This window comes from Drosophila albomicans, chromosome 2L (assembly GCF_009650485.2).
Source record: "Drosophila albomicans strain 15112-1751.03 chromosome 2L, ASM965048v2, whole genome shotgun sequence".
NCBI classification, from domain to species: domain Eukaryota; kingdom Metazoa; phylum Arthropoda; class Insecta; order Diptera; family Drosophilidae; genus Drosophila; species Drosophila albomicans.
The window spans coordinates 24344789-24368777 of record NC_047628.2 but is presented as its reverse complement, the minus strand read 5'-3'; the positions used below and the strand labels follow the sequence as shown (position 1 = coordinate 24368777).

The window sequence follows — 23989 nt, the reverse complement described above, 5'->3', positions numbered from 1 at the left end:
GCCTAATGCCATTGTTAAAACATATCTTAATATGCGGAAAGTCAAGAAACAGCAACATATTATACCATTCAAATATATCGTCAAACTGAAAGAAAAGTGTGTGCAGCTTGGGCAAGATGCTGATACTATTTAAGATGCTAAGCCAACTCCAATTATAATGCACTATCAACTCTTCAAGCAGGTAACACTTTCCAATATTGTTCTCTTCAGGGCCATAACATTCTAGCAAACTTGGGGTCAACTCAAGTTTGCGCAACTGCGTAAAATTTCGCAGCAGTTTGAAATTTAAGCCACTATGAGCCTTCAAAGAGCGCAGCACAGGAAAGAGTTCTATAATTAGTCTTAGGCATTCATCGGCAGCAGCAGATAGATCCTCAAGATGGGGGACACACAATTTGTAGTCCAACGTTTTCATATTAGGAAATTTGAAATCCACGAAGCGCTTGAGAAACTCCATTTTGACATGATCCAGTTTCAATTCAACCATGTTTCTATTAACGCTGCTCAGAAATATGTTTAGCATTTCGGGCATCGCTAAGAATTTCTCAGTGCTTGCTTCATCAATATAGAAGCATTGCTCAAACTTCCAGTTTTGAATCACGCATGAATTTAAACGTCTCGAAATGCCTTTGGTAGCTTCATATAGTGAAATTTGGTCTCTAACTTCTAGGTTCTTTATAATCGCTAACCAACAATCATCGTTGAGTACGTAGAACGACATATTGGACTATTTAATTACAGATTGTTTATCCTCGCAATGTCTGATTAAATTGTTATTGTCACTTATGAAACTGGATAATAGATGGGAATCCAAGTACAAGTATTTTAGAACGATAGTATAATTTAAGTATTACTTATTGCTCTCTCTTCCGTTCAATTCGTACAATATTCAACTTTCAGTATACAACTGCTTAAATACTAAATTTTGAAACCCTCACAAACTTTGTTGTCAAGCGATAAGAAAAAAATAAAATGCTGATGAACAAGCTTTATTTATCTGCAGGAGAGTCATTTTGATTAATTCATAATTATGACGGTAAATTGAGCATGCAAAATTTTTCCCAATCACATATTTTGCTACCAAATATAATAAAATACAATTTGGTTGAATATAAGCACAACTTCATTTTTACAAATTTTTGAAAGTTTGTTGCGTTCGACATGGTGAAAAATATTTTTTTTTATGTTTTTCGTTAAATTATTTTTTTTGAATGTAGATGATGCATTCTCTTTTTATGTGCAGAAAACAACTTAAATTTAATGTCATCGTGCTAATTGAGACTTTGGCATTATATTATGTAATATTATGTTATAAGTTAGATGAAAAATTATAGAATGTGCACAGTATACCTAGTATAAGCCAGATGCATTGGTTTGGCTGCAATGGCCAACAAACGAAATCTACTAGAACACCATATTTATAAAAAAAATTATTTTTGGCATTAATAATGTCATTTAAGTTAGGTAATTAAGTTTCTCATGTACATAATATGAATATATTACTTTTTGTTTAATTTTGTTGAAGTTATTTTTTAATATAAAATTTCTGTTGAAAATATTAATATATATTGAATATATTAAAGAATTCCTCATTTGCTCTTCTAAATTATTAAAAAAGTAATTGATTGAAATTTAATAAAAAAAAAAAAAATAATATTGATTTTAAGTTAACCCAAATTCATTTAGATAAATGTATGCATAATACATTAAAATTAATTGCATTAAAATCTTTCATCACGTTTTGCTGAAATCAGTGCTTCAACTGGTTTTTGAAAACCAAACTTCTGTTTGTGTCGCGTGCGAAAGCGTTACATTTTTATAATTTTCTTGAAAACGAACAATTGCTCAAAATTATTCTTAATACCAATTATAATGTCAACCAAGAGCTATAAGTTCCAAAATTTTATTAAATTAAAATTATGTTTTGACACATGTTTTTTTTCGGTTTGAATGCGTACAAATATTGCCCATATATACTATATATAATATTACATTCATATACATACATGCCATATATAAACATATACATATTTATACAATTTTATTCGAATATTTCGGTCAACCCCAAAAATTTCGCAAAGCTCGTTTTATCAATTTTGTTATAAGCATTGCTGAAGCTTCTAATTATGAATCACAAATGTATTCAAGTTATGATATACATATACATATGTATGTATGTATATATACGAGTGACCAAATTAACCAAAGTTTTATTATTTAATTGTTTAAAAACATTGGCATTACTCACATAAAAATATCTGGGATACAATTTCATATATTTAAAACAAATTCATACTATATTTTTGTGGTTTTATATTTTTAAGATGCATTCTCAAGTTGTGCTGTTTAAAAAAAAATTTAACATATCAGGCATCGCAAAGAATTTAACTGAAGTCCTTTAATATTATATGAAAGTATTGCTCTCGTTTCAAATTTTGAATCACTCAGCTGTTTAAGCGATTTGGTGGCTTTATACTGTAATAATTGGTCACTAAGTTTTAAGTATTTCATAATCACCAACCCACAAACATTATTTGTAAATTTAATGCAAATGCCTAGTATCTTGGCAATGTTTAATTAAATTATTATCGTCAGCAGATAATAGCAATCCAAGTACAAGTAAGTAAGAAAGATAACTCAGTATGAACATTATTCTGTTAAGAATAAAAATATTTATAGGTTAAGTTAAAAATACATAGATTAAAAATTATATTTATACTGAGTAACAAGAAATTCAGCCTTTTTGGTTTCGTGATTATTTTGTATCCTTACAGTTACAGGTGAGATTTGTGCCTTAATTCCCATCACTACCTTATTTTCGCAATCGTTGTGGTAATACAATGTAAACGGCTCCTCCTCCATGGCAGGCCGACTGCCTACCTTAAAAAAATCCTCTTCCAAATATATGTTCGATAGATAATGAAGCTGGAATAGTTCGAGCTTCTCAGCTTCCCTTAATTCTGTTTTGGACATTTCCTTAAAGCCCATGAGACCCGATTGCTGCATCTGCTTTAAAGCTCTAAACATTATGCCAATTCTTTCTTTATTGAAATGGCAATAGGGATCAATCCATGATTGTATTTCTTTCATAATCATCATTGAATCGCGTCCAAATTGTCTGAAGCCATTGTTAAAACATATCTCAATATTCGGATCATAACTCAAAAGCAGATCATACCACTTAGTTATGGTAAGGTGAATGAAAACTGTATGTTGCTTAGGGAAGGTTCTTATACAATCTTTAATGAGACGCGAATACCAATTATAATGCACTATCACTTCTTCCAGCAGCTGGCACTTTTCAATATTGTGCGCTTCGGGGCCATAAGTCTCCAGCCAACCTTTGGTCAACTCAAGTTTGCGCAACTGCGTAAAATTTCGCAGCAGTTTGAAATCTAAGCCACTATGAGCCTTCAAAAAGTGCAGCCCAGGAAAGAGTTCTATAATTAGACTTAGGCATTCATCGGCAGCAGAAAATTTATCCTCAAGATGAGGGACACACAATTTGTAGTCCAACGTTTTCATATTGGGAAATTTGAAATCCACGCAGCGCTTGAGAAACTCCATTTTGACATGGTCCAGTTTCAATTGCCGCATGTTTCTACTAACGATGCTCAGAAATATGTTTTGCATTTCGGGCATCGCTAAGAATTTCTCAATGCACGTTTCATCAATATAAAAGCATTTCTCAAGCTTCCAGTTTTTAATTACACATGAATTTAAATGACTCGAAATGCCTTTGGTAGCTTCATATAGCGATATTTGGTCTCTAACTTCTAGGTTCTTTATTATCGCCAACCAACAATGGTCGTTGAGTACATCGAACGACATCTTGGACTATTTAATTACAGATTGTTTATCCTTGCAATGTCTGATTAAATTGTTATTGTCACTTATGAAACTGGATAATAGATAGAAATCCAAGTACAAGTATGTTAGAACGATAGTATAATTAAAATATTACTTATTGTTCTCTCTTCCGATTAATTCGAACAGAATCCAACTTTAAGTATACAACTGCTTAAATACTTCATTTTGAAACCCTCACAAACTTTGCTACAAAGCGATAAGAAACAAGTAAGAAAGCTACAGTCGAGTGTACTCGACTGTGAGATACCCGCTACCCATTTTGAATAAAAGAAATATATTTTGCGGTATTTTTCTCAAAAATATGCCGAATACACTACAAAAATACTAAAAATATACCAAATGCCAAATGTATCATTTCGTATCGAGTGTAGCTTTCTTACTTGTTTTTATTTGCGGGAGCGGAAGTGGGCGTGGGAAAAATTTGAAACAAACTTGATTTGAATGCAAACATAACAAATGCTGTCAAACAAAATTATAGCTCTATCTCTTATAGTCTCTGAGATCCAGTGTTTCATACGGACGGACGGACATAGCTAGATCGTCTCGGCTGTTGACGCTGATCAAGAATATATATACTTTATAGGGTCGGAGATGCCTCCTTCTTCCTGTTACATATATTTCCTTCCGGCACAAAGTTAGAATACCCTTCTACCCTATGGGTAGCGGGTATAAGAATAAAATGCTGATGAACAAGCTTTATTTAGCTGTAGAGAAAGACTCATTTTGATTGATTCATAATTATAAATAATAATTACAATAATAACAAAATAATTTTTTCTATTAAGTAAATATATATATATATATATATATATATAAATATAATTAGTAATCATAATCAAAGGAAACATTACCTTTACATACATCTAGGCAAAGAATGCCAGATACTTTAACGAAAGGATTGTCATTTTTAGCTTTTATAATTTATTTGGCAACAACAAGAATATTTTTTTATGTCACAATTCAAACATATATTTTTATAGTATCTCTCAGGACAATTATTAAAACGAATCATGATACGCTCATCCACTAGATATAATAAATAGCAAAAATAGTAAAATTAAGAATAACATTTATGTTGAGTAACAAGTTTTCCAGCATTTTTGGTAGCGAATCAGTTAATCCGGTCAGGTATCCTTATAGTTACAGATGAGATTTGCGCCTTAACTCCTATCACTAGCTCATTTCCCCATTTCTCGTGGTAAAACAATGTAAACGGAGGAGGCGCCTCCTCCGTGATATGCCGGTTGCATACCTTAAAGAAATCCTTTTCCAATTGTATGTCCGATAGATACTGAAGCTTGAATTGATTGAGCCTTTCAGCTTTCTTCAATTCTGTTTTGGATATTTTCTTTAAGTCCATGAGACCCAATTGCAGCATCTGCCTTAAAGCTATAAGCTCTTTGCGCATTCTTTTTTTATTGAAATGACAATATGGATCAACCCATGATCGTATTCCATATATAATCATCATTGAATCGAATCCATATTGCCTGATGCCATTGTTAAAACATATATTAATCGGATATTTAAGACCCCAGAACAGATCATACCACTCAGTTACATTGTCAATGTGAAAGAAAACTGTATGCAGCTTGGGCAAGATTTGAATACTATTTTCGACGCTTAGCCAATTCCAATTATAATGCACTATCACCTCTTCCAGCAGCTGATTCTTCTCAATATCGGACTCATAGGGGCCATCACATTCTAGCAAACTTGGGGTCAACTCAAGTTTGCGCAACTGCGTAAAATTTCGCAGCAGTTTGAAATTTAAGCCACTATGAGCCTTCAAGGAGTGCAGCCCAGGAAAGAGTTCTATAATAAGTCTCAGGCATTCATCAGCAGCAGCAGATTGATCCTCAAGATGGGAGATACACAATTTGTAGTCCAACGTTTTCATATTGGGAAATGTGAAATCCACGAAGCGCTTGAGAAACTCCATTTTGACATGGTCCAGTTTCAATTGCCGCATGTTTCTACTAACGCTGCTCAGAAAAATGTTTAGCACTTCGGGCATCGATAAAAATGTCTCAGTGCTCGCTTCATCAATATAAAAGCATTGCTGAAACCTCCAGTTTTGAATCACACATGTGTTTAAACGATTTGAAATGCCTTTGGTAGCTTCATACAGTGATATTTGGTCTCTAATTTCTAGGATGTTTATTATCGCCAACCAACAATCGTCGTTGAGTACATCGAACGACATCTTAGACTTAGACACCTTTGACTTAAACATCTTACAGATTGCAGATCCTTGCAATGCCTGATTAAATTGTTATTATCACTTATGAAACTGGATAATAGATAGAAATCCAAGTAGAAGTATGTTAGATAAACGATAATATAATTAAAATATTGCTTATTGCTCTCTCTTCCGTTCAATTCGAACAAAATTCAACGTTTAGTAGTCAACTGTTTAAATACTTAAATTTGAAACCCTCACAAACTTTTCTGTCAAGCGATAAGAAATAATAAAATGCTGAGAAACAAGCTTTATTTAGCTGTAGAGAAAGACTCATATTGATTGATTCATAATTGTAAATAATTATAATATAAAAATGAATTTTTCTAGTAAGGAAATAAAATAAACATGTGGCACAAGTACATATATTGTATGAGCAATCATAATCAAAGGAAACTTTTTTTGGGGACAGTCTTAAGCAAAGCTCTTGATTTATAAGTTAGCTAATAACATTAGCTTTACTGACATCAATTGAAGGACTGTCATATAATAAAACGAAAGGCTTGTAATTTTCAGCTTTTATAATATATTTTATGTCACATTTTAAACATATCTTTTTATAGTATCTCTCAGCATCTCTTAGTATCAGGACAATGTAATTCTATATATATAGATGATACCCGCACTTCAAATCCAATCACCATCACATCGTCATCCTTCTTATGGCAAATAAATGTGAAGGGCTGAGAGTGATTATTCAGTGCATTTTCCACGACGTGTTGATTACAAAATTTAAGGAAATCCTCGTCCAATCGCATGGTCGATATATAATATAAATATTCTGATGATGGACACCTGTTCTCAGCTTCCAACAATTCTGTTTTAGATATGATATTTAAGTCGATGAGACCCAATTGCAGCAGTTGCTTCAGTTCTGGTAGTAGCTCGCTCATTTCATCATCACTGGAGAAACCATCTTGCTTATTAGTCAGGACTTGCAACTTCATCAGTTTTTGCAGTGAAGTTGAGTCATATTGACTAATGCAATCATTAAAACGAATCATGTGTATGTCCTTGATACGCTCGTCCACCAGATATTGTAGTAGATCAATCAAAGTATGTTGGTTACAAAGTTGAAAGAAAATTTTGTGCAGTTTGGGCAATTTCCTGATTGCATCATAAATGTGAAGCCAAGGAAAATCACAATGCAAGGTCAACTCTTCCAACGACTCACACTTGTAAATATATTTGAACTAATAGGGGCCTTCACGCGCCAGCCGATATGGACTAATTTCGAGTTTGCGCAACTGCTTAAAGTCCTTCAGCAAAGGAAAAAATAAACCACTGTGGGTTTTCAAAGAGCGCACCCCAGGAAAGAGCTTTATCATTAGCCTTAGGCATTCGTCGGCCGCATCAGTATGATCCTTAAGATAGGAGATATACAATTTGTACTCCAGTGCTCTCACGTTGGGAAATGTGAAATCCACGCAGCGCTTGAGAAACACCTCTGTGACACGGTCCAGTTTCAATACCCGAATGTTTTCACTAGCGATGCTTAGAAAAATTTTGAACATTTCGTGGATCTCTAAAAATTGTACTGTGCTCGTTTTATCTATATGAAAACATTGCTCAAGCTTCCAGTTTGCGATAACACATTTGTTTAAACGCTTTGAAATGCCTTTAGTGGCCTCATATAATGATATTTGATCGCTGAGTTTTAGGTACTTGATTATTGTCAACCAACAATAGTCGTTTAATTCCTCTGCAGACATCCTGAAGTATTTAATTAATAAATATATATCATAAAAACTGCAACGTCAAATAAAAGTGTTATTTCCGTCTACGGAACCGTTGATTGAAAAGGAGATTGCGGTTATTTTTATTGGTTACCTCAGTGAATTCAACTAACACCGCGTAGTTTGATCTACAGTACTTGCAGCGGTATATTAAGAAATTGCCAATATGTTTTCTGTAGTGTAACCAGCTGAAAATAAAATTGGCTAGAATATTGAATAGCACGGTGGTTGCTTGGTATAATTGTGCTGTAAATACCAAAAGTTCTTATCGATAATTTAAAAAGCAGCGAAATCATCGATGTATCGATAACCGGATTGTGCTGTCTATCATCGTTTTGCCCACCTTTTAGCTATTAGCTATCAACAAGTTTGTTTACATGTTTTGAGCGTCGAATGCAAAAAATCGCGTTGTTTATGGAGAAATGGATGCCACGTGTAGTTACTGCCAGAATGCCATTGAGGATGACAACTATCTGGAGTGCAAGAAATGCGAGCAACCTGTGCACATTAAATGCTTGCCACATGCGAGTACACCAGGTGATTTGCTTGGTGATGTCTTCTTCGATTTCACGTGCATCCAATGCGTGCGCATGGAATACACAGGTGGCAAAGAAGCGCCCAAGGAACGCTTTGTGCGTCAACGCATCCCTTGGGTGCTGGTATTGACGCTAACTCTCTACAATTTGTCCATCAAGTCAAAAGGTTTGAGCCATCACGGGTTCTTTCATTGGCGAACGCACATTATTAGTTTTGTGGACAAAAACTGGAACTACATCTTTGAGCCACGTGTGTGAGTGCGGACAATAAACAAATGCTTGAAATTGATTATTATGATAAAGCATCTTATCGTTACAGTCGCCGTCGCAAACAATGGACTGGCTCCGTCTCTGGAGCACTTTCGCACAACAGTCCACAATACTTTCTATCGGGTATAAATGTTTGCATGGAGCACGGCTGGTGGAAACTTGCCACCCCCAATCTAACGCCACGCAGAGCTCGAGCTGAGTGTAAGTAGTAGCAAAAGCCATAACCATAGTTTGCATTGTATTTTTTGAAAGCGATATTTAACTCTTATCAACGTTCAATCTTTTTAGTTGAGCAGCGAACGAGGGAGCGTCAACAGTTGCGCACAGATCGCCGCCTGCCGCCGATGGATGAAAACAGTTGTGGCAGCGATTTGTCTGTGACGGATCATCATAGCGATGGCCAAACAACAAGCCTGACGCCTGAGTCATCGGCTGAGCGATTGCAGCCTCCCAGCGAGGGTTGTGCGCGAGCCATGTGAGCGTAAAATTTATTAATTCTATTGGTATGAAATCAACTAATTCTCTATCAACTGCAGTCCCTACATGGGTCGTCTGCCCAAGTTTCAGACCACAGCAGCACCTGAAGTGAAAGTGGAGACACCGATGCAACAGACGCCGCAAGATATTGCAGAGGAATTGTCACCAAATCAACAACTTAGCAGCGTGCAAGCGAGTCTCATGGATTTCCTGGCCGAAAGTTTGGGTGGGGATGATATGAGTTTGTTCATGCAGCCACCATTAATTGGGTCCAGTGGCAAAGGAGATTTCTTTATGAACGAAGCGCTACTTGAGGCTCCGAGCCACACTTCGAGTTTGTTCGATTTAGAGCCTAACTTTACTTTGCCGCCTGTAGAAAACGAAGTGGCTCAAGTGAAAGATGAAGCCATGACAATGCCACCACCGCTGCCGCCACAACTAAAGGTGGAGCAGCCCGACGAGCCGAAGTCACGAACGAGCAGCGATGAAAGCGAAGAGGAAGTCATGGAACCTGAGCCACAAACCGAGGAGAACGACAGCTATCAGCCACGTATTGTTCAAGTTACCAATTACCAGGCCCAACAACAGCAACAGCAAGCACCGCAAATCAAGCAGGAGCAAGAGGAGGCTATTGAGGAGCCGGATGACAAGGAACTAGAACCACAGGAGACTAACAGCTTAGAGCACTGCAAACCCAGCGGATTCATTAGACAGACACGTCGCAATTGGCCCTGGCTGCAAGAGACTGAAACGGATCGCGATGGGCCGTTGGAGTTGTCACAACAACTTACATTGATCAGCGTCTATGAGGAGCAACAACTGCATCAGCAGCTGCATAAAATCTTTGCGTTAGAGCAGCACTGTCACATTGAGATACCCGCCTATGTACGTCGCTTCTATCGCAAGCTTTGTGTGCGCAAATGGAAGCGGGAACACAATCGAACCATCTTCAATCTGGACGAACACATTGATCCTGTTGCGCGTGCTCGCTTACAACTGGGCAAACAACAGGCACAGATACTAGATCGCTATCAGCTGCTGGAGCAAGGTAATCCCGACATCCGAAGCTCCTTCTATGCTCGCATTGTGGGCAACTCGGAGTACGAACTCTTCGAGTCGCCGTACACAAAGCGTGTGCTGCATCCGTTCATCTATCGCAGCCAGAAAATTGCTCCACCCTGGCTGCGCCTGATGTGCGAGCTGCAGCATCGCGTCAACAAAACCCACCCCAGCAGAGCCACTATCGACCTCTGCTATGTGCGGCCGCAGCATATTCCAGCAGTCAATGCGCTTCTCCAGAACGTCTTCTGGCCGGGCATCGATGGTAAGTATAATATGCGTTAGTCTTCTCATTATACAATATAATTTTCTAATAAACATACTTTATTTTCTAGTGAGTGAATGCCTTAGCTATCCGGATTACAGCGTGGTGGCGCTCTACAAGAAGCTGGTAATTGGCTGCGGCTTCCTTGTGCCCGATGTGGGCTACAACGAAGCCTACATCTCCTTCATGGCGGTTCGTCACAATTGGCAACGCAGCGGCATTGCTAGCTTGATGCTTTACCATCTTATACAGACATGCATGTCCAAGGATATAACTCTCCATGTGTCCGCCAGTAATTCGGCTGTCATGCTGTACCAGAAGTTTGGCTTCAAAATCGAAGAGGTTATACTGGACTTTTATGACAAATACTTGTCCAACGACTCCAAGCAAAGTCGCAATGCCTTCTTTTTACGCCTGATGCGTTGAATTTAGTAGCACAGCCTAGATGAGTTTCTAACTATTAGTGTGTAGTTTCCTAATTCTATAAATGTAATATTTTTTGTAATTTATTTTGTGTTGGGTTTTATTGAGAGAATTTGCATGCAATTATTTCTGTCACTTAAGCAAATATTTTTTCCTCTCGTCGCTTTTTGGTGACCACCGTGCCGGGCTTATGCTGCGCCTCCGGATGATTCATGAGCTCGGGCGGGCAAACGGACACAGGACTTGCAGTGACGCACTGCTTCAGATCGTAGAACAAACTGCTGTCGTCCTTGGTCACAAAGGAAATGGCCACACCCGTTTTGCCCGCACGTCCTGTACGGCCAATACGATGCGTATAATCTTCAATGGATTTAGCCATGTCGTAATTGATGACCAGCGAGACATCCTTGATGTCAATACCACGTCCAGCCACATCAGTGGCCACCAATATATCCTTGGCACCCGATTTGAGGGCTGCCAGCGCATATTCACGCTGCTCCTGGCCTTTGCCACCGTGCAATGTGCAGGAATTGTAGCCAAGCTTCTCCAGACCCTTGGCCAGCACATCGGCGCCCTTCTTTTGATTGACAAAGATGATAACGGGCGGTTCGATGCCAGCCGACAGAATCTGCATAAGCTTCTTGCGTTTGTCGTTCTCGCCCATCATGTATACGATCTGGTTGGTGCGCTCCGTTGGCTTGCCCACAGATCCGATGTATACCGTAGCCGGACGACGCAAATAGGAGCGTGCCAAACGCTCCACAGCTGGCGGCATCGTTGCCGTGAACATCACGGTTTGTCTGTACTTCTTCTTGGAGTAAAAGTTCTCCATCAGCTTCTTCTCATCCTCTGCCTCCTCTGTATCCGGTTTTAGATTGGACACTGGCATATATTCAAGAATCTTTTGCACATCCGGCTCGAAACCCATGTCAATCATACGATCTGCCTCGTCAAGCACAATGTAGGTGCACTGATTCAACACCAGATAGCGATTCTCCAGCACATCGATGAGACGACCAGGAGTCGCGATGACAATCTCGCAACCCAGTCGCAATCGGAATCCCTGTTCCTCCCTGGACAAGCCTCCCACAACGACCACGGTGCGTATGCCCAGAGGTTGACCGAATTTTGTTGTTTCCTCCTCAATCTGTTGCGCCAACTCGCGTGTGGGTGCCATGATGATGGCATAGGGGCCTTGATCCACATCTTCGAGACGTTCGATTTTGGGGAGCGACTGAATCCATGACAGCAGCGGTATAAGAAAAGCGAGCGTTTTACCAGAACCCGTTTCGGCGACGCCAATAATGTCACGATTCTGGAGACCAATGGGAATGGCCTGACGCTGAATGGGCGTCGGTTCCTTGTAGCCCACGGTGTCGATGATATCGATAATCTCGGCGGGGAAGCCAGACTCATTCCAGCTGCGTATGGGATTGGGAATTTTGCCACCCTTAATGGTAATGTTGTAATCCTCGCGGAAGATACGCCAATCGCGTTCGGTCATCTCGTCGTTGTCCTTTTCGGACCAGTGACGATCGTCCCACTTTTGTTTGTCTTCTTTGCGCTTCATCTTCTTGAGACGCACCTTCTCCTGCTCCTTTTCTGCCTCAGTGCGTCGCTTCTCCAGCAAATCGCCGTAGAATTTACTCTGTGTGCGCTTCTGTTCCTTGATATCAATGCCGGCCACATTCCCACGGCCAAAGAACTGCACATGATGACGCTCCTTGTACAGATTGTTGTAATCAATGGAGGTGTCCTCGCCCGCATCCCAGTCAAAGACGAATTTGCGATCATTGAGGCGACGAACGCGACGCTTCTTCTTGACAATGCCCAAATAACGTTCACGTATTGCTTCCAGCTCCTTCTCCTTGTCCTTGTGCGTCAAATCCTCGTTGCGTTTGCTGTCGCGATCACGTTCACGCTCCCCACCGCCTCCACGTTCTCCTCGATCACCACCGCGTTCACGACGCTCCGACTTTGTGGTCTGGGGCGGCGGCATGGCAGCTGGCGGCGGTGCCGATGCGGTGGCAATGGCGCCAATTGTCTTGCTGCTGCCACTGTTGGCTGCCTGCATCTGTTCGCGGGCCGCATCTTGAGCGGCACGCATTCGTTCGACTTCTTCCTGACGGCGTTTCAAGGCCTCCGCAGCACGCTGTTCCTTGGTGAGGAACACAGGTTTGCTTCGCGCTTGTTCCTCACGTTTCTTCTTGTCCAGCAGTTCCTCCAGCGAAAGCGGTTCCTTCTTGATCTTCGCATCGCTCTCATCGAGTTGCTCATCTTCTGGTTTAATTACGCTTGCTGTCGACTCGCTCTTTGTGGTCGTCTCTAACTTAGTCTTCTTGTCCGATTCTCCATTGCGTGCTGCACGCTCTCGCGAGCGTTCACGTACTGGACGCTGACGCTCCGGCGAGCGGCCAACTCGTCTAGTGCGGTCCTCCCTAGAAATAAAAGTTGTTAATAACAGAACTCTCTTTCAATATGTTAGCTTACCTTGAGCGCGAGCGTCGTTGGCGTCGGTCCTTCTCGCGATTGTCAAATTGTCTGTCGCGCTGCTCCCGTTCCCGTTCCCTTTGCCTATCTCTGTCCCGGTTGCGTTCCCGCTCTCGCTCTCGTTCACGCTCGCGGTCCCTATCGTTGGGAACAACGTTGCGCTCATCCCGATAACGTTCGCGTGATCGCGAACGTCTCTTTTTATCATTTACCATTTCTTATTTTCCACTATAAACTCCAATTTTCTTTGCACAGCTAAACGTTTTGGTAGCGAAAACAAAACAGCTGCAATGAAATCAGTGATGAGCAAACAGCGGCATGAATAAATCCAGTGACTGACTCCTGTGATACTGCTGAGCGGCAACTAAAATTTACTCGCAAAGTTAATTGAATATAAAAAGCATCAAATAAAGTGTGTTAAATAAGTTTAATAAAAGCATTTTAACAAATATCAAATGTTTTATTTGTCATTTTATGTTATTCGCGATTAAATATCGTTACTGCAGCCAACAGCACTTATTCAATTTCTAGGCACTGTGTGACCGTTGCGATATACTAGCATTTGGTATACAAAAATGTCCAGCAACATTGAGTGTGACCAAAAAATACTAGCCGTAGCTATAGCATTTGTGCTTTTTTAGTATCTGTTTGTCAGCTGTGCATGTTGTTGTTGGAGCCACTAGCCCTTCGGGGGACTGTGGGGCACTCTCATCATCAGTTCAAAGCGATTTCTCTGCAACAACAGAAGAGAACTGCGACGCAGCCAACAGCGCTAGCGCTAGCGACAAGTGACGCGCTCAAGCAGAGATAAATAATAAGCACATCAAGAAAAAGCATCAAACGCAAACAAAAGAATAAAAAGAGTGACAAAAGCAATTCCTGTGATTTGCAACTATTTGAGGGCGTTATTATTTGTGATTGTGTGTGTGTGTGTGTGTGTGTGTGTGACTTATTATTATTAGCAGCAGAGTAACGGAACAGCTGCTGCGATGAGCATCAGCACCGACCAGGAGACGGCACCCATTGCAGCGCCTCGCAATGGCGGCGCAGCAAATGTGTTGCGCAGCTTTGGCTCCCTCTTTGGCGGAAGCGAAAGCACCAGACCAATGACGCCGCAGTCCAGTGATGGCTATGTGGAGTTTGGCATGCAGGATCCAGAGCGCAATGGACGCACCTTGGGGACTTTTGCTGGTGTCTTTAGTCCCGTCGCCTTGTCCATGTTTAGCGCCTTAGTCTTCATACGTGTCGGTGAGTTGTGCAATGACGTCACTTGCCACTTGTTGTTGCTGTGTTTATCCAACTTTTTTCATTTTCCAATTAGGTTACGTTGTGGGCAATGCGGGCTTGTATGTAACGCTACTACAGTTCCTCATCGCCTATGCTATACTGCTGTTTACGGTTGCATCCGTTTGTGCCATTTCCACCAATGGCGCCATCGAAGGCGGAGGTGTCTACTGTAAGTATTAAAAGTAATTATGAAAACAAAACTGTTAATACATTTTTCTCTTTTTTAGTCATGATCAGTCGCACATTGGGCTTAGAGTTTGGCGGCTCCATTGGCACTCTATTCTTTTTTGCCAATGTTGTGGGCTGTGCCATGGCCATTGCAGGTTGCACTGAGGGCCTAATAGACAACTTTGGCAAAGGCGGACAGTTCGTCTTACATTCTGATTCATATCTGCCGGATAGCGATTGGTATCGCTTTCTCTATAGCAGTATAATCAACACATGCATGTTGCTCGTCTGTCTGGTGGGCGCCGCACTCTTTGCCAAGACGTCAGTGCTTATTTTGGGAGTCGTGACCATTTGCCTGTTTGCTACTTATATCAGCTTTCTTTCGGTTGGCCCCACCGATGACACGGTAAGCATAACCTAATCAATCATCAAAAGTAATCCCTTGTCAAGTTTATCATCGAAAGGGAGACTAGTCCTTAACTTATTCACTAGTGCGACGCTTGGTCAATAGTTGTTTAGTAACGAGTTACTAAGGCTTCAAAAATTTAGGGCTAATAATTATGCGTGGTTGTCTAGAGAATGTTGCAGAACTTTTATCTGCGAGCATGAACCAGATATTGCTAATATCTTAAGCTTAGTTAGATAACAATTTATGCGATTGGTCATTTTTGTTTTATGTTTTGCAATAAGGCTCCTACAAAACTATTTCAATTTTGTAGTTAATATTATATAGAGAATTCTAATTATTTTACTTCATATTAAAGTATATTTATTACTATAAATTCAAGAATTTGAATAAGAATTTCAAATCATAAATATTTAAAGAGATGAAAATAATGAGGGTTTGTTATTTCTTTAAAGAATTAATCCTTCTGATTCTAGTTTTTGGCAGTATTTGAGGATGAATCTGGTATTTAGCAGCTGCCCACATAAATCGCCGGTTTGCTTGGGGATCCCGATTAGCAAGTATCGACCGATAAGCAAATTAATGGGGCAGACCTTGAGTCAGCCATGTTTACATATACTCTTATTTGAAGATATGAAGTTTTAACTTTTTGTTTCTAAAACAACATTTCTCCTGTATTCTTAGAGCTTTTCTAAGTAGGTTTTTTTTTGGTTAGTTAGCATGTGAATCATTTAGTCTCTTGGTTCGCTGATAAGAGTCTCAAACAAACCCCTACATTTTCACATTTATATCGCAATACTTATCAACTAAGTGTAATAATCGGCAGCGCATTAAAATTATCAACAAATTGCATGTATTTTACCCTATTTAACAGATTTCCGTGCCCTCAACAAACACGTTGCTAAATGGAACGAAATTTCTACCCTACACTGGACTCAGTGCAACGACATTGAAAAATAATCTGGGATCGAATTATACACAGGATTACACTTCAAACAACAAGCCCGTGGACTTCTCAACAACATTCGGTGTACTCTTCTCGGGTGTTACGGGCATTATGGCTGGCGCGAATATGTCGGGCGAATTGAAGAATCCCTCGAGGAGCATTCCATGGGGCACTTTGTCTGCTGTTTGCTTCACATTCGTCTCGTACATCATTCTCTCGTTCCTCATGAGCTGCACCACACCCGCTGAGACGATGCAGAATAATTATCTGTTCCTGATGCCCATCAATCTGTGGCCACCATTCACCGCCATTGGCATTATGACGGCCACCTTTTCCACGGGTCTCAGCAATCTCATTGGCTCCAGTCGCATTCTGGAAGCACTTAGCAAGGATCAGGTCTTTGGATCGCTGCTCAATTTCGTGCTGCGCGGCACCTGGAAGGGCAATCCCATTTGTGCTGTCTTAGTTAGTTGGATGCTCGTTGAATGTGTACTATTGATTGGCTCATTCAACATCATTGCTCAGATCAATTCGGTGCTGTTTATGCTCTCCTATTTGGCCACGAATCTCGCTTGCTTGGGCATTGAGTTAACGGGTGCTCCCAATTTCCGTCCACTCTTCAAATACTTTACATGGCACACGTGTTTGATCGGTCTGCTGGGCACAGTGATCATGATGTTTGTCATCAATCCCATTTATGCTTCGTTGTGCATCATTCTCTGTCTGATCTTGGTCATAGCGCTGCATCTGTTTTCACCAGCCACACAGGCAGCCCAATGGGGCTCTATTTCCCAGGCGCTAATGTTCCATCAAGTGAGTAAATTGGCATTTACAATTCAATTTAATTACTCTTAATACGAATTCTCTTTATAGGTGCGCAAGTATTTGCTCATGTTGGATCCACGCAAGGATCACGTAAAGTTCTGGCGTCCACAAATTCTTCTATTGGTGTCATCACCACGTTCCTGCTGTCCCCTCGTGGACTTTGTCAATGATCTCAAGAAGAGTGGCCTTTACATTATTGGCCACGTCAAGCTGGGCGATTTTAAGGGCGTCGAGGATGCCGTAGAGAATCAGCAGTGGTGGCAATTCCTAGATCACATGCGCGTAAAAGCCTTCACCGAGGTCACCATCAGTCGCAGCATACGCGAAGGCGTGCAGCATTTGATACGCTTATCTGGCATTGGCGCCATGAAACCAAACACCATTATACTGGGCTTCTATGACAATGAAGCACCCAAGGATTTCTTCCAGAAGTGAGTTCACTAAAAGCACACTGAAGTCTTGTAATTTCATTAATTCTGTTTTAGTGGCTCATCTCCCTATAAAACTGATGACTTCAACGAGGGTGATATACAAAACTTTCCCATACGTCGCGATGGTCAGCCAAAGCATTTTGAGGTGCAGGAATATGTGGAAATCCTTTGTGATACCCTACGCATGAAGAAGAACCTGTGCTTGTGTCGCAATTTCCAGCGGCTGGACAAAAACTTTATAACCATGTATGTAAACTATAGAGAAAACTGAAAAATTAAATTCTAAACACAACATTTGCAACATTACAGAAGCAAACACGTAAAATACATCGATGTGTGGCCCATTAATGTATTCAATCCCACAACTGGCGATCCTTTTGACATGGTCTCGCTTTTCATGATGCAATTGGCTGTCATCATGCTGGCCAAATGGAAGCACTTGCGTGTGCGCATCTTTCTCTGCGAGGCAAGCGAAGAACGCAGTATGGGGTAAGTATTGTCTTTCATTTGATTACAATTCTTATTTAATTATATTAATTTGTTTCAGCACTTTTGAAACGAATGCTCATCACATGGATGTGTCTCCCAAGCTGAAGCTGGAGCAATCGTTGAAAGAGCTGCGTATCAATGCGGACATTGTGGAGATACAGGAATGGTGTCGCGATACGGAATTCACGCAACATAGTCGGGTGCTTAAGCAGTTTACGGGCCAGGCTGATGAGGCATTGCTGGACGATGGCGATGAGATTGCCGAGGACAAGTTCAATCGCTCGCTGTTGTATATGCAGCGGGTTAATCAGATAATACGGGATCGCTCCGATCAAACGGCCTTATCATTTATTTATTTGGCTGCGCCGCCAAATCCAACTTTGCCGGATTTCAATGATCGCAGCGCCAGTTATGTGGAGCTGCTTACCGAACTGACGGCTGAGCTGCCGCCAACGATTCTGGTGCACGGCGTTAGTACAGTGACCTCGACAACGCTGTAAGCGTGGCACAGTGATAGCAAAAAGAAACACAAACAGAAACAGAAACATATACATTCAAATGGAGGTTAACGATTTACGGACCGCATAAAACCAAATTAAACTAGTTGTCTCTCCCACTCTTTATTTACCCTCCCTTACTGTATACATAAATACTTATTTTAATCATTGCGTTTAAACTCATTATGTATTTTTTAACACTTCGACAACTGCACGACTCTCTAACCCCTCTATCTCTAATATCATTAAATGATTTGTACTAATTATCATATCAGCAATATCGCAACTTATTTAATACAATTTAACACCATGCGGACCATGCAAAAACAACAAATTCTATTTATATACTATATATTTGCTTTGGTGCTCGCAGCAAAAATTCAACGATTTGTGTGATTTGTGAAATGAAAAAAAAAAAAAACAGAAAAGAAAGTATTAGAGAAATCAGTTGATTTTAGTAGCATTCATTTAGTTCTTAAACAACGTACAATTCACAGTTGTAAAAGCCTATTGCATATTGATGCAACTGTGAATAGACATTACACTATTTTATTATGTATAACTTATAACACAAGCTGTATCGAGTGTAAGCAACTCTTTCCAATAATAACAATAATAAACACACTTAGAGATTGTATTGTCTAAATGTAGCTCAATTGCGTTTGTCTTTGTCTCTCGTTTTGTTAATCTCCCAGTCCACTTAACACTTTTTGTTGAGCCGTCTTTACCGCTACCATTAAATGCTTATTAAGATAGGGATTCATTTTCTTCGGCTTGACTGCCGAGTGTGTTAAAAGGGACACCGCTTATCGAACGGCAGTCGCAATAGAGTCATAAATGTCACAGGATATTTCGGTTGTTCGGCTCATGCCGCTATTTATGTGATGACAATTTATGATACTCATCAAGGACAACGACTACTACTGATGCTACAATTACCTGCTCTACTTGTGTCGTCTGCCTGCCTGATTACCCAAAAGGTCCTGTTGCAGGACCGTCGAGCGTCACATTTTTGTTGGGGTTACCTGTGTTTGTTTTTCCAAAATCACTGTCGAGTGTCAATAAATTCCGTTCGCAATTGCCTGACACATTTTCTGGGCCCGTATCTCTTGAGCCTAACAGGATATGCTGATATGCTTTTAGGGCGGGGCACAAATGGCGTAATACTCGCGTCTTGACGTGTGTCCTAAGTTATGTCATGGGTTTTTCCAAGAATCCTTTTTTTCCGTAGCTAAAATGCAAATGGAGGACTTAAAGTTATTGAGCATTTGTTGTCCAAGCTAATCCTGGCAGCGACACACTGTCTGGCTGTTTATATGCACAGCTGGCCAAACCAAAATATAAATTTCACAGAAGTAAATATTACTGCACTATATAATAACTCGTAATACTCGAATATTACATGGTAATTTGGCTCAAAGGGCCACTTCAAGTGATTTCCACTTTGACAATAGAACAATGCAGAACAAACAATGAACTTTGCACTTGCCCACTTCGTCTTTTGTTCTCCGTTCTTTTCCCAGAGACAATAGTTGATCCTCGAGATTCCCCGAGAGTGACAAAAGAAGAGAAAAACAATCTCACGCAATTCTCGAGCTGACTCTTCTAATCGCATTTTCGCAATTTAGCGCCAACGTATAATCCGCACAACCAAAACGATTAATCTAATCTAGAAAGAGAACACGCAGAGGGATTATCATCAGTTGGTCTATTGTTTGCTCATGGCTAGAGGATTCAGCATTTCAACCAGAACCGCCTACAATTTCTATTGTTGCTATTTTGACAAGCACACGGAGTTTGCTTTGGAGTTAGCGGTGGAGTGATGAACTTGGCCAAATGTTGGATCAGGTAATCCACATGCTAATTGGAAATTTCCCTTTTAAATATCGAGCGAGGGGCAAGAGAGGAGAAAAGGCGTTGCCGATCTTTAGCTGAGTCCTTTCGCTCGAAATGGCAGCATAATGTCGAATGTTGCATTCTGCGGTCGCGTGGCACATCGATCAGTGGCATCATCATGAGCGTCAAGATCAAACGTCACTCTTTTGTCGGCAAAGGATCTGCCACTGACCGATCATGATCTCGATCTTTGTTCTTGTCAATTTGTGTGAAATATCAGCGTCCACATCATTTGTACATTTTAGCCATGGCCGGCGCTCGCCTTGCCCCTTGTTTTGGAATTGTTTTGCTCGTTTTCTTTAGAAATGCAGCGAACTGTTCGAATTGATTTTCTTCTTCTGTATTATACATAGTAGTGCATTTCTTATTGTATTCTGTCGAGTTAATTAACCTTTCGTTGCGGCATCTTAAAAGGTGGGCGGTAGTCCTACTTGATGCCCGTGAAAAGCCGAGCAAACTCATCTCGAATTTCGAATGTGCATAATGGAATGTGGCTTGTGGTTGCATCACATCCATCAAGCAGCCAATGCAAAATTGCACCCACTGCATGACAAGTACTTTTTTAGATCAAGATTTTATAAAGATATAAGATATAGTTTCTATTTTGCTACTATTACAACCTTTTTTCATTCATTATATATTAAATAAAGCCAAGTCACCTTTTATGAATGGAATCACAAACTGTGCTGGCAAATAAATATATTTTGAAGTATTTTAATTTAGAATCAAAGACAGAAATCGAATATAACTATGTAAAATCAATTGAGGTATCATTCTGTTTTCATTTTGAACAAATTTCAGTACAAGTTTATTATTACACAATTAAAAAAAAAACCGATTATTTATATTTGTCACCAATTCTATACATAGTATCACTTGTGTTAATAATAGTAAAGAACGCAAATAAAACTGAAAGCTGCTGTAATTGCTTAGCAAAACAGATAAGTCATATAATTTTTGAAAACAATTTCCTTTTATTAACTCTGCAATTCTTTAATTATTCATCAATATATTACGACATAACTGTAGCGAATTTTCCACATTGTTTTCACATTTAAATTGTTGTTGTAAATAAATTAAGGAATTATATTATATGCAAATATTTGTATGAGCGATGTTTTATAAATAATGGCATAAGTAAAGAAGATAAAGTATAAAAGAAATAATTTAAAATACTAAATAGAAAAATAAATATTTGTCGTATCTATGATTCCACTTTGTTTTTAATATATTATATATCATACACATAAAAATACTCTATTATCATGATATTTTCCTGATATGACAACTTTGTATTGCGTTTGATATAGCTTTCACAGCAATTTTTCTTTTTTTGGCTCTTAGAATATTTCCTGTAGGAACAACTTAGTTACATTTTAAATGATATTACATTAAAAATAAACAATATAATCATTAGCAAGCTAGTAAATAAGATATAAACTATGTGGTTAATAAAAGAGACAATTGTTCTTAAGCTAGATTTAGAGAATTTGTGTATTTAATAGCTACTTCATGATTATTAAGAATCGACGTTAATACTTTTCATGCTGCTATTTGCAATTCAACTAAGCGTGTGAAGATTCTCAATTGTCATTAAATGATTTGCAGAAGCAACTGCAGCTTTCTCAAAGAAAGCAGAAAAGCGATCGACAAAAGTTTGTTTGTGACCCAATAAAGTGAATTACAAACACTCGAACAATGGCTAAAATCGAAAGTACAAAACCACAGAAGAAAAAGGGATGCTTTCAATGTGAAGTGAAGTTGGAGAAATTTTGGTCAGAGCACTTACCGTTTGTTACAAGCCGGATCAACGCTAGACCACAAGACAACTTAAGACATGCAACATCAAGAAGAAGAAGCAACAATTTGGCTACTGGCCAAAAGCGTTGTTGGCCCACAATGCGGTTTACCTGTTGTAAGTACTATAGTTGTAAGCGTTATGGTAATTCCCACAAAAAGGCAGCAAAGAAGATCCTTTTGTAAGTACAAAGATTGACCTTGGCAACAATTGTGTGTTTGCCACCTGAATTTAAATATGCATAAATGTGTAAAAAGCCAACTTCAGAAGCCGAACTTCGGGACAACAAAAGAAGTTTGTTCAGCAAAATGATATGTGATTACGCTGGCAGGTCAAACAAAGTAGGCAACAACAACCGAGGCAATTAAACGTTTTGACCGCAAGCCAAAAACGGGGCACGCTCTTCAGGTAGACAATAAACAAGAAGAGGATGGAAGATGACGAAGACGAGGACGGAGAAGGTAGCGCAGCAAACAGAAAAACAGGATCAACAGCGGCAACGTTGGCTTAGCGAATCAGGTAAGAGCAAAAGGGATTTTCGGATTTTGGCCAATCAACGTTGACCTGCTAACTGGTATTTAAGGGCATCTCTCTTTCTCTGTAGCATCAGTTATCCTTTGCACTTTGCACACGCAACATCATGTTGACCAACAACGAACTCCTCGAGCAATTCTACTTCGGTGCCGAGAGCCATGAGGCAACATCCTCCTCCTCTGTGGAAGCCGATACAGAGCCCATCTTTAGCAGCGGCGAAGCGTATCAGACGCTGGAACAATTGATCTATCAACAGGATCAGGATTTCGCTGGCAGTGCGGATAGTTTATCCGATGGCACCAACAGTTGCTCACCCGAACTCTATTACGATACGCCAGCCATGTTGGAGCTAGAACAAATGCTGAGCGCACAGACACAACAGCAACCCATTGCGCCAGCTGCTCCCGCAAAATATCAAGGCAAGGCAGCCAAATACTGGACAAAAACATCGTCAGCACGAAGCAAACCCTACGAGAAACCCACACATCTCCAGCAGCCACCACAGCAAACTACACAGCTGAACCAGCAACATCTGCAACAACATCAACTGCAGCAGCAACAACATTATCAACAGCAGCAACATCTTCAACAGCAGCATCAGCAGCAGCCACAACTGCAGCTTCCGCTTGTACAGCATCAACTTCTACAGCAGCAGCATCAACAACTGCAACAACAACATCAGCAACAACCACAGGATCAAGAGCAGCCATGCGGCCCAGAAGTTGTGCGTAAGCGACGCTTGGCAGCCAATGCTCGAGAGCGTCGTCGCATGAACAGCTTGAATGATGCCTTCGACAAGCTGAGGGATGTGGTTCCCTCTTTGGGCAACGATCGACGACTCTCCAAGTATGAGACATTGCAAATGGCTCAGGCTTACATTGGCGATCTGCTCACATTGCTCGCCAGAGATTATTAGCGGAATTAGACAAATTGACGAAGGACGAAGAACTCTTCCTGCTGTTGTAGCAACACTCGAACCTAGTGTAAACTTTTAAAGGCTGTTAGCTTAAGCGTATTATACTAACAATTATTTTGTAAGTTATTATTTAGTGCTATATCAAATAGAAAATAAAAGTTATTAACGATTGAACAAACAAATCGATGTACTTTTGATTGGGTTGGGAAAAATTCTTTTCAATTTACAGGCAACAAAAAATATTAATATTATTTCCACAAAAATTCTAGCACTTAAATGAGAAAGTCGCACCTTAAAGTGACTTTCCTTTTGTAAGTTTTGTGACACGCTTTCTGCAATGCGATGATTTTTTGTAGCGGCAACCTTTACTACTACTTTATACTTTTTTAAATTCTACCAGACTCTGAGAAATTGTTTATGAAAATCGA

General features: G+C 40.0%; 5 protein-coding genes across 5 annotated transcripts in view; 4 read left to right on the top strand and 1 right to left on the bottom strand.

Moving 5' to 3' along the window:
- Window positions 1-23989, top strand: part of LOC117565525 (dual 3',5'-cyclic-AMP and -GMP phosphodiesterase 11) — a 150803-nt gene that overhangs the window by 35835 nt on the left and 90979 nt on the right. The gene's annotated exons all lie outside the window — the stretch shown is intronic.
- On the top strand, window positions 8190-10963 carry LOC117563234 (cysteine-rich protein 2-binding protein). Its single transcript, XM_034241437.2, has 5 exons — window positions 8190-8638; window positions 8704-8855; window positions 8943-9129; window positions 9191-10455; window positions 10526-10963. Exons 1-5 carry the CDS (start codon window positions 8271-8273, stop codon window positions 10879-10881), a joined length of 2328 nt encoding a protein of 775 aa, XP_034097328.1. The 5' UTR covers window positions 8190-8270; the 3' UTR covers window positions 10882-10963.
- Window positions 10494-13693, bottom strand: LOC117563233 (probable ATP-dependent RNA helicase DDX23). Its single transcript, XM_034241436.2, has 2 exons — window positions 13369-13693; window positions 10494-13316 (listed from the first exon to the last, which is right to left on the bottom strand). Exons 1-2 carry the CDS (start codon window positions 13581-13583, stop codon window positions 11015-11017), a joined length of 2517 nt encoding a protein of 838 aa, XP_034097327.1. The 5' UTR covers window positions 13584-13693; the 3' UTR covers window positions 10494-11014.
- Window positions 14023-19067, top strand: LOC117563232 (solute carrier family 12 member 9). The gene is made up of 8 exons (XM_034241435.2): window positions 14023-14616; window positions 14690-14824; window positions 14883-15229; window positions 16104-16988; window positions 17049-17431; window positions 17486-17677; window positions 17741-17920; window positions 17979-19067. The coding sequence occupies exons 1-8, from the start codon at window positions 14358-14360 to the stop codon at window positions 18418-18420; spliced, it is 2823 nt and encodes a 940-aa protein (XP_034097326.1). The 5' UTR covers window positions 14023-14357; the 3' UTR covers window positions 18421-19067.
- Window positions 22752-23575, top strand: LOC117564979 (basic helix-loop-helix transcription factor amos). The gene is made up of 3 exons (XM_034243925.2): window positions 22752-23122; window positions 23209-23269; window positions 23352-23575. Exons 1-3 carry the CDS (start codon window positions 22752-22754, stop codon window positions 23559-23561), a joined length of 642 nt encoding a protein of 213 aa, XP_034099816.1. The 3' UTR covers window positions 23562-23575.

Coding starts and splice junctions, on each gene's coding strand:
- LOC117564979 (XM_034243925.2), top strand. CDS start 22,752: ATGTTGACCAACAACGAACTCCTCGAGCAATTCTACTTCGGTGCCGAG. Junction 23,123..23,208: donor CGAAGCAAACCCTACGAGAA/ACCCACACATCT, acceptor AGCAGCAACAAC/ATTATCAACAGCAGCAACAT. Junction 23,270..23,351: donor CAGCCACAACTGCAGCTTCC/GCTTGTACAGCA, acceptor GATCAAGAGCAG/CCATGCGGCCCAGAAGTTGT.
- LOC117563233 (XM_034241436.2), bottom strand. CDS start 13,583: ATGGTAAATGATAAAAAGAGACGTTCGCGATCACGCGAACGTTATCGG. Junction 13,317..13,368: donor CAACGACGCTCGCGCTCAAG/GTAAGCTAACAT, acceptor TTTTATTTCTAG/GGAGGACCGCACTAGACGAG.
- LOC117563232 (XM_034241435.2), top strand. CDS start 14,358: ATGAGCATCAGCACCGACCAGGAGACGGCACCCATTGCAGCGCCTCGC. Junction 14,617..14,689: donor CTTAGTCTTCATACGTGTCG/GTGAGTTGTGCA, acceptor TTTTCCAATTAG/GTTACGTTGTGGGCAATGCG. Junction 15,230..16,103: donor TTGGCCCCACCGATGACACG/GTAAGCATAACC, acceptor CCTATTTAACAG/ATTTCCGTGCCCTCAACAAA.
- LOC117563234 (XM_034241437.2), top strand. CDS start 8,271: ATGGATGCCACGTGTAGTTACTGCCAGAATGCCATTGAGGATGACAAC. Junction 8,639..8,703: donor TACATCTTTGAGCCACGTGT/GTGAGTGCGGAC, acceptor TTATCGTTACAG/TCGCCGTCGCAAACAATGGA. Junction 9,130..9,190: donor GAGGGTTGTGCGCGAGCCAT/GTGAGCGTAAAA, acceptor TATCAACTGCAG/TCCCTACATGGGTCGTCTGC.